Source organism: Diplotaxodon limnothrissa, linkage group LG16 (assembly GCF_057381915.1).
Source record: "Diplotaxodon limnothrissa isolate DT_005_m linkage group LG16, D_limnothrissa_male_GT1.1, whole genome shotgun sequence".
Classification (NCBI taxonomy): Eukaryota; Metazoa; Chordata; class Actinopteri; order Cichliformes; family Cichlidae; genus Diplotaxodon; species Diplotaxodon limnothrissa.
This window is the reverse complement of record NC_140611.1, coordinates 12,444,102-12,453,922: the sequence shown is the minus strand read 5'-3', so window position 1 is coordinate 12,453,922 and position 9,821 is coordinate 12,444,102. Positions and strand designations below refer to the sequence as shown.

Here is a 9,821-nt window from a genome sequence, read left to right as displayed (position 1 = left end):
CAGACTGTTTAACTCCTCTCTGGAGGGGAGAGGGAGGGGAAACAGGAGGACAAAGGAGGGGGGAACAACTAAGTTGTAGTGCCTCTTCACCTCACTGTGCAATACCTTTTGTGCAATACTTTTGTAAATAGTCAACAGTGCAATAGACCTCAATACTTGAAATGTGCAATTCACTTGTATTTTTATTTTTTATTCCTATTTATTCTATTTATCCCCTTCGTATATTTTATTTATATTGTCTCTGTATTTATATATATGTGTGTGTGTGTGTGTGTGTGTATATATATATATATAATATTCTGTAACTCTGTAACTTCTGTCGGTGCTGTGCTTTTCTGGAAATCGAATTTCCCAGAGGAACCCACCCGAGGGATTAATAAAGTTCTATCTAATCTAATCTAATCTAATAGAGTTTCCGCTCCACTGCCTTATTTCATACGGGTCCACATTACCGATGCACACTATTTTTTCCAAGTACGGCCGTCTGGGCGCAATCGGTCGCGATACAGCCCTTTGTCTTTTGCGCTGATTTTAATTTCTCTTTGATATTTGGGCATATTGGGGCCCGATGAATGTAAAAACAAAGAATTACCAGATTTTTTTTAACTTACTTTTGTTTTTAAGAAAAACGAGAGCCACAAATGAGGATATTCATTTAAGATTATGATAGAACGGTAGCAGTATAATGTTCTCGTAAGTGGATATCAGGCCCATGTAGAGCAAAATTGAGTATTTTTGTCTAAATAACCCAAATGTGATGTCCACATATGTGGACGGCAGGTCCTAGGAGGTTAAGCATGGTTCTGATAGTCCTGCTTCCAACACAGTAGTGTGTTTGTTTTGATTTGTGGCCTTCTGTCATGGCGCCGCGATCCCACAATGCAATGCGGCGTGACGTCAACTCCAAAGCCCAAAACGGGATGACGTCGTAACCTGTGTTTTAACGCATGCGCAGATCAACCAGGAAGCGGTAGTGTTGGCGAAATGCAATCCCTCGGTTATGTTTCGTACTAAAGAAGACTAACAGGCAGGTATTTATAACACTGCCCTGTTTTCTCATGTTATGGACAGTAGCCTCAAAAAATAATTTCCGAATATTTAAAAGAACAAGCGTGTTTTATCGGCGTTTATTGGCACAAAGGTGACGATTTAAAGGCTAGTGATGCAAGGCCACCTCTGTGCTAATAGAGCTGTGTGTTGAATTTTGTGTGTTTGAACAGTCTAACTTACCGTCCTGCCAATTTTCGGGTGATTTTTATAAGTTTTATGAGTATTATTGGACATGGCAATGGAGTTTAAATTATCTCAAAAGCTGGAAGTTGATTTAAAAACTGTCGACTAATTTGCCGTAAGTTTGTTTTGTTAGTTCTTAAGTCACTAAGTCTTTGTAAAAGTGAAATATAACTACGTATTTTAGCAAAGTGTCGGTGTTTAAATTCTGTGTATTTAGGTCTGTGTAGGTTCTCAGACGCCAAGATCATGGTAATGTAAGTCGCGTTTTTCCCCAAACGCCTTAGATTGCAAGAGTACAAAACACGTATTTTCTCTTGTGAGTAGGTAAAGGAGAGGAAGCACTGTATCAAATAAGCTTAAATTAAAGCAAGAGTACTTTTAAAACATCATTCAGTAGTTATTATAGCTATCTAGTGTAATCATTATTATTATTTTTTGTTAAATTAGTGAACAGAAACCCCCCCAGCACCAATACTTGTTGTTAAGCAGGGAGTGTTTTTTTGTCTTGGTGAAATTGTGGATATACAGTACTGTGCTAAAATATTGAAGCTAGCCTCATTTGTGGCTATTGGCGGCTTTTTTAAAAAAAAAAAAAAAAAAAAAAGAAAAACAAATTTTCAGTCCAGTCATTGTACCTGATTATTTTCAGAGGAACTTTTATTTATTTATTTTTGTTTGTTTGATAAGCCACTTAACACTGACCTGTGAATTATTCAAGAATAGGAGAGCCCAACTCAGTGTTGTGTCTGCACATAACAAACAACTGAGCAAAGAGCCAATTTTAAAATATATTTCTAGCCACTTTATTACTTGCTGCCTCTCACAAAAACACAGAATTTGTGCCCATTTACTTATTTGAATATACAACAAATGCCCAGGATAATGCTGTTTGACAGGGACAAAATTGTATTTTTTGCACCAAAGAAGTGTTAGCTGAAAACTTGGCATATCTCAGCGTGGTGTGCAGCGTGTCTTTAAAAGCAAAAGGAAGGTAGACAAGTGGAGGACAAAAGAAGAAGTGGCAGGCTTAAAAACCTGCCCACAGCTGATTAACAGTATCTCAAAGTCACGTTCTTTAGAATAAGGGGGGGAAAAATGCAGCAAAGACCTGACACAGGACCTGAGAGATGCATCTGGGCTTGCAGTTGATCCATATACTGCTTACTGAAGCCGCATCAGAAATGGTGTCAGTGTGAGGGTGGCTGTCAAAAAATTACTCTTAAGGAAGGGAAATTGGAAGAAAATGTTATGGTATGCCAAATGACACAATAACCAGACTGAAAATCCCTGTGAGCCCTGTTGCAACAGTGCTTATTGAGTCATAGTTTGACAGAGAATAAACAAAAACAGCCAACATCCACATAAATCTCTTGGATTACTTAAAGAATTGACCTGAAAGCTTGCCTGATACATAGATTTCTTGGAATATAAAGGTCATCTTACTGAATATTGAAGTTTTAAAAAATTCTTTGGCAGTATAATAATCATAATGTAAAGGGGAAGTCTGATAAACATGTGTGCGTGCATCGTTGTATGTATTCCAGCAGGTTTGGCTGGATCCATTTCCAGTCGCAGCCATGGCATGCTGCCCCTTGTGCCCCAGGCTGTGCTCCCGCTCATCAGCCTACACTCTTGCTCTCGGGCTAGGCTTTGTAACACTGGGGACCAGCCGCATCCTACTTCTGAAAATGTCTGCCAATGCCGGTGATTACCTGACAGTAAACACATGCACACAACTTTTTTTTTTTTCCACAGCTGGATAAAAAGATTTAAAAAACAGTGTTAATGTGTTGGCAGCTTGCTCAGCACGTGTCTTCACATTTTGTTCTTTTTGCAGAAAACAAGTATGACTTCCTCCCAGCATCTGTAAATCTGCTTGCCGAGGCTCTTAAACTGCTCTTCTGTCTGGTCATGTCAGTCAGGGTCATAGTCCGAGGTAAACTTTGATGCCTGCGTGTGTGTCCTAGTTGGGATCAGCTTATGTTCTGGTTTCATATCACATCTCAAAGTGTTTTCTCACCTGCGGTGTTTTGTCTGTTTAAATCAAACTCTAGTTCGTTTTCCCTCCTTGGTGTAGTTCGTTCGTGCAGGTGTGACTGCACTCAGGAGCGGATGAAAAGAACAGCACCGAGACCCTTTGGAGGAAGTGGTCTCAGTACAGTTCCAAATTGACTCCAGAGCGGTTCGTTTATGGTGTGAAGGTGTAGTTTGAGCTATAAAAAAACCCCCATCCCATAGCAATGTATGCTTTGTAATCTCAGCATCGAAAGGTACTATAGATGTGCAAAGGTCTGTACGAGCTAGCAGCTAACCATGAAATAAATGTAAATTCTCTGTGTTCAGCACCTTCTTCCTGCGTTTACTTTTGTTGCTCCCAGCCCGACAAATCTGGCTGCTGAGCAAACTGAACATTGTCACATTGTTTGTAGTGACGCAGTTTGGTTTGTGTGGAGTTCACTTGATTTCTTCTCTGTGTGGAAACAAACCCAATCACAGCGAAAAGCTAAAAGTTTACAAACTCATCAAGTGGCTAGGACCAGAGTAAATGAACTATAGATGTGAAAACACCCTCAGTTTCAGATATCTGGGCAAACTGCTTGAATGTGGAAGAAGTTAAAAAGAAACTAAGATAATGTTGGAAGTGTGATTACAAGTTTGCCTATGAAAATAAAGAAAACATAGCAGTTAAATATGACTGATCTGTTTTTAAGGTTAAAAGCCCCATTTTTGTGGTTTCATTTGTGTAAATTTTCATCTCAAACTTACAAAGAGAGAATCTTTCTGTCAGACTGGCCCAATTTCCTGTAGAGGACCATTATTAATGAATTATTAATTATGTGTTATTTATTATAAAGTCCTGTGTCTCCAGAATTTTGGGATTGTACCTATTAGTTTATCATACATAGGTGTGACTGCCTGTTGAAATTATTTTTAGATTTCAATACATCTGCTAGCTTGGATCGTAGAAGGCACTAAAAATCTAAACTAATGAAGTCTATAGGAGACAGGTTAGTGAATGATGGCCAGTCAAAATAAGGTCAACCCTCCAATTAAAGGTCAGTGGCAACAGGAATGTTGAATTAACCATTACAAAATAGAAGGGATCAATAATCTGGGTATTGGTATTTATCATGTCTCGAATATGACAAAAACCACGACAAGTCTTACAACTAATATTTGTGTTCATAAGTTCATCTGACCTCATTCTGTGTTCCATGAGTGAAGGATGTTCGTTGACTCTTTCTTTCTGTTACTACAGAGGGCCGATCATGCAGAGATTTGGGTTGTGCCTCCAGCTCTTCCTTCCTCAGCTCCCTGAAGTGGGCCGTCCCTGCTTTCCTTTACTTTCTTGACAACCTCATCATCTTCTATGTTATGAGCTACCTGCAGCCCGTCAGTACAGATAAGATATTTAAGATGTTTGCTAAATGATAGCTGCTAGAGGGAAATGTGGTTGCCTGGACTGCAAATTTTTTTAACCCTTTGTTAACATCCAAATCTCATTTTCCAGTTTGTAGATTTGAGCTTTTCATATCAGACTGGCATTAACAAAATGTCCTGCACATTTGATGCTTTAAATGTGCTGAGCTGCTGCTGTTCTTTTTGTTCCCAGGCTATGGCAGTGTTGTTCTCCAACTTTGTCATCCTGACCACAGCTGTGCTCTTTAGAATAGTTTTGAAGTAAGTTTCACTTTTAACTCAACTGTTCTTCAGAAACATGTTGTGTGTGTTTGATTGTGGAATGAGAGGTGATATTTTAAGATTTTATTTGGTTGGTCTCTTGAGGAAAAAAGACATTTTTTTCATGTTTTCCAATTGTAAGCGGACCAAAGTGTGCATGTGAGTGAGAATGGTCTCCTATACCATGGAACACTGTTACTGAATGTGTTTTGCTTGTCCCAGTGCACTAAAGCACTCACAGGTAATTTGATCTTCAGGCTGTTATTTTTATTACTGTATATCATAAGCTAATAGATTAAGCGTCATTTGTTTTTTGTTTTTTACTTGGCCTTTTCCTACAGGAGGCGCCTGTCTTGGGTTCAGTGGGCAGCGTTGGTTATTCTCTTCCTGTCCATCGTTTCCTTGACAACAGGATCAGGAGGCAAGCAAAACTCAATAGCTGTTCCCAGTCTTCACTCAAACCCACTTTCTAGCCCCTCCAACTCTTGCCTACTCTACACCCAGCTTCTGGAGGAGATGAAGAACAGCAGGTAAAAGTGAAGCATGCAGGATTATTTAACCTTTACTTAACTAGGAAGTAGATCTTCGGAGCTTTAAAATATTTTTGCAGCAGAACAATTTTCCAGAACAAGATGAGCAGCAGCACGAAATAGAACAATACACACCCAGTGAGCATATTTATACACATGAGATAAAGAATAAAGTGTAGAAACTTAAGTAAAACATTTCAAAACTATGAAAACATCATGGCAGGTCAAATGTAGTGAGGCTGCAAAACATTTATCACTGTATTCAAATAATTTCTAATCACCTTGAATTCATTTAGTGAGATCAGTCCCCTCAAATGTAGTTGATTTTGCAGCTCATGCTGGGAAGCTGAATATTAAACTGCCCACAGCTGTAGGGAGAGATGGAAAGATTATATGTATCAGTTCCAACTATTTTAGCAGGTCTTTTATGCAAAGGGAGAAGAAAAGGTTTGGTAATCTAATAAATGACACATATCTGTCATATTTGTAATATTAGATTTAAATGATGGTGTTTTTGACTGCTGCATCGAGAAAGCATTCTGTAAGTAAAATGGCGCAGAGAGCTTTGGGAAATTCTGAGCACTTCTTTTGCAACTTGATAACATTTTTGTATTATTTATTAATCTACAGTGAAATACTGTAATGTACACGTTACATTAAATACGCTTTTTCACATCTTTGTTCCTTTACACTGCCAGTATATCATGGGCATCAACCCTGCCCGGCCAGGCCTGGAGGGACAAAGTAGTATCGAAGCTTCAATCTCTGGGTGTGGGTCACATCCTGCTCATCCTCCAGTGCTTCATCTCTGCCATGGCCAACATATACAATGAGAAGATTCTCAAAGAAGGAGAGCAGCTCACTGAAAGCATCTTCATACAGAACAGTAAACTGTGAGAAGCTGCTTGTGAAGAAAATGGGAAAGCAGAGGACACGTGGATGACTTTGGTGCTAACATCAGTCGTTTTTACTGCGTGTTTTTTAGGTATGCCTTTGGTGTGGTGTTTAATGGTCTGACTCTTGGGCTCAACAGCGAGGCACGAGGTCTCACCATGCACTGTGGCCTCCTACATGGACATAACATTTATTCCCTGGGCTTGGTGCTGGTCACTGGTGAGTAATGGTGGATTAATGACTCGCACTGTCATCACAAATTTGTATTTTTTCTTTCCCCATTAGTCAGATTTGTCAGTTTCTTCCAAAATGTCAGTGTTAAACAAAAGTGGACCAAAACAGCTTCAACATTTATTCTACTTTTGGACATCATGCAGTCATTGGGACCACAAAATTACATTTAACATTTTTAACTTTTGGTGTTTCTGCCTATCACAAGATTGATAACTTCAGTCAGCACTGTAGTGCATCATTCTCACATCAGAGGGACATTTGAATACTGTTTTATACAGCATATGACTGGAAGATGAATATCAAGCAGGCATAAGTGTGATGTTTATTGAACTGAGATCTCCTACTGTCATTTCTGTTGCTGGAGATGTCCACTCTAATTTAATTTAATTAGTTTGCTGCTTTGAATTATATGCAAACATGTCCATGTGGATTATAGAAGTTGCTTGAGGAAGAGAAAATATGTTCATCAAAAGAAGACAGTTGAGGTACTCGGGGCATCTAACCAGGATTCCTCCTGGACTCCTAGGTAGGTGAGGTGTTTTTGGCCATGTCCTACTGGGAGGAGGTCTCAGCGGGCTTGGGGAATACTGTGTCCTCCAGGATGAGCTGGAAGGGATGGCTGGGTTGAAGGAAGTCTGTCAAATTGATAAGCAGAGGAAGTGGTGCAGCACCTGGTTCTGTTTGTAGAAGCTCAGATGTAGGGGCAGCCAATCAGATGAAAGCTGGCGTAAATAGAGGAGGGGTCGGAGTGGGAGCTCCAAAAGACTGTAGCATGCAAAACCACTACTTTGTACAATTTCTGTCGTCTACAGACAAAATCATCTTAACTTGTGATCTTGTAAGCTGCTGGTACTTGAGTTGTTTTATGCCTCTGAACAGAACCTGGTGGGTATTTGGTCCTGCTTCTGGCATCAGTGCTAAGCTACACTAATCCAGCTGCTGGATGTAATTTGTTATTAACTGGACTAGTTCATTTATCTATCTCTAGTATGCATTTGAAGAACTCATAATCTTCTGTGTTCTCCCTAGCTGCCCTGGGCTTATCCGTGGCCTTCATCTTAAAATTCAGAGACAACATGTTCCATGTGCTGACTGGCCAGATCACTACTGTTCTGGTCACAGGCCTCTCCCTCTTCCTCTTTGACTTCCACCCTTCGCTGGACTTCTTCTTCCAGGCACCCACTGTCCTGCTGGCCATCTTTATCTACAATGCCAGCTGGCACAAGGACCTGGAATATAGCCTGCAGCGAGAGAAACTACGGGTCATCAACGGGGAGGTGTTTGAGAGGTCAAGAGGGGTAGGAGACAAACCACATATCCTCAGTAGTCACGCACACAAGCCCACACACTCCTTTTCCTCACACAACTTCGCTCACCTAACCCCGATGTATATCCACTTCCTCTACTCCCGCCCACATACCAAGTGCTCTGCAGGAAACTTGGCTCTTGTTTCTCTGTAATGTCATTTCTTGAGTGCAGGAGGAAACCTGATTCCCAGCTATGAAAATAGCATTCAGGCTCATGCTGGAGCCTTGCTTCATATAATTCCTTTAGTAGTCAAGTGTTTTTTGATGGAAGAAGCTATTTAACAATACAGTAGTCTGTGGGGATACTATCCTGGAATTCTTTTCATCCCCAGCGTCCCCAGGAAGAAACCCTGTAATTCATGTGAAATGCCAGGTTTCAGGTGTTTGTTTCTTTGCTAGAGCACTAACAAAAATACCCTCTCCATTGGCAGCCGTGGCTTTAAAATGCACGGTACTTCCCTGGTGTTTTTCGGGGAGCAAATACTGCCCTCCACTTTCTGAAGACAGAAAAAAGATGTGCACGGTGCCTCATTGTCTGCAGATTTGTCCACTGGATTTGACCACTTGTGCATTCATTCTGATGCCTTGTCTCTTTTTTGTGTTGCAGGACGGTGAGGAGCTCGAGCTCCTGACAAAGGCAAATGCAGACAGTGAATCTGATGAAGAGTCCTTGTAGTAATGATAGCGCTAGTAGTATCCAGAGGATACTCTGCATCTTTCCTGCTGCTGGTGTCGAACTGCACAATTGACTGGATGGAACATGGTCACAGATTGTCTGTGAAAGCATTTATTTGAACAGTGATAAGCAGGTAAACGGTGAAAGATACTGTTGCTAGATTATATGATAGACTCCTAGAATTAAAAACAAACAAGGTGTTTAATAACAGAATTAGCAAAATCTGTATATTTTGGAAACGTGCCTGTCTGTGGATGACTGCTGTCATTCGTATGGGGGAAAGTACCAGCAACGCTGTTTGTTGGAAAATAAGTGATAAGTGATACTTTTGGATTCATTATGGATTTCTTTTATGGACAGTGTATTTCTTTACATGATTCCTGTTGTACATGCTGCTATCTGACTGCTTGCTGGTGCTGGACGTCTAAGGACCAGAAACTGCAGTTTCAAGATTGTTTTGATAATAGATGTCCAACGCAAACCCCCCCCCCCCCAAATCTCAGCCTTCATGAAACTCCACTCTTGTCCATCAGCCTTGTTTCCACTCCGTTCTGCAGTCATGAATGGATGTAGGAGCTCCTTTAACTGTCTGGACATTTGCAGCTCAAATAATTTCACATGGTGATGAATAGAACCACAGAGAAGACGCAGAGTTTTCATCAAGGTGGATAAAAGAAATTGTCTTTTATTTGGTGATCTCAATTCTGGAATCACAAAAGAAGAAACTCAACCAAAAGGAAAAAAGGAACAGAGGCAACTATTAAGTCCAAAGTAAAAGGGGAAAGAAAGAAAATACCACTCACATTACTACGAGAGGCAAAAAAAAGTTGTTTTTCATTGTTGAAAAAAGGAAAGCAGAGCTGCAGCTTTTTATAGGACCTCAAATTTCCCCCAAAACAATAGGAGGCTTGCTAAAATTTAGTACACCCGACATTAGGTGGAAACAAAAAATATAAATGAATGTTTTATACATCTGGCACCTGGACTATTATTTTCATTGGACTATTGGTGTTTATTTTCTGAGCCAGAATAAGTGGTATTGATATAATTGCCACTAATGCCTGACTTTCTGTCAGCACCACAAACTCCCTGCTTCTCTTACTTGGGGCTTGAATATTTTCTTGTTAAACTGTAAAATAACATTGTCTAAAGATTGTTGTTTGTGCCATTAAAATCCTCACGTGTGAATGCATTTTCTTGTAAAATAAATGGCAAGTTGTTTTACTTCTGTGCAAGTAATGCAATTTAATACAATCGCTGATGTCT

The 9,821-nt window shown here is 40.1% G+C and overlaps 1 protein-coding gene across 3 annotated transcripts; it reads left to right on the top strand.

Moving 5' to 3' along the window:
* The first annotated feature begins 963 nt into the window (after nucleotides 1-963).
* On the top strand, nucleotides 964-9,759 carry slc35a5 (solute carrier family 35 member A5). 3 transcript variants are annotated; one of them, XM_085374131.1, is made up of 10 exons: nucleotides 964-1,027; nucleotides 2,778-2,937; nucleotides 3,071-3,169; nucleotides 4,493-4,626; nucleotides 4,847-4,914; nucleotides 5,256-5,444; nucleotides 6,143-6,337; nucleotides 6,430-6,557; nucleotides 7,602-7,870; nucleotides 8,487-9,759. In XM_085374131.1, exons 2-10 carry the CDS (start codon nucleotides 2,811-2,813, stop codon nucleotides 8,553-8,555), a joined length of 1,278 nt encoding a protein of 425 aa, XP_085230257.1. In that variant the 5' UTR covers nucleotides 964-1,027; nucleotides 2,778-2,810; the 3' UTR covers nucleotides 8,556-9,759. The 3 variants fall into 3 exon arrangements, with proteins under 3 accessions (XP_085230257.1, XP_085230258.1, XP_085230256.1); XM_085374132.1 differs by having other exon boundaries at nucleotides 964-1,031; nucleotides 2,781-2,937; XM_085374130.1 differs by having other exon boundaries at nucleotides 964-1,031.
* The last annotated feature ends 62 nt before the right edge of the window (nucleotides 9,760-9,821 follow it).

What these genes read in the sequence shown, in the direction of transcription:
- slc35a5 (XM_085374131.1), top strand. Translation starts at nt 2,811, where the DNA reads ATGGCATGCTGCCCCTTGTGCCCCAGGCTGTGCTCCCGCTCATCAGCC. An exon ending in AGTCAGGGTCATAGTCCGAG is followed by an intron (nt 3,170 to 4,492) that starts GTAAACTTTGAT and finishes CTGTTACTACAG; the next exon opens with AGGGCCGATCATGCAGAGAT. An exon ending in TTATGAGCTACCTGCAGCCC is followed by an intron (nt 4,627 to 4,846) that starts GTCAGTACAGAT and finishes TTTTGTTCCCAG; the next exon opens with GCTATGGCAGTGTTGTTCTC.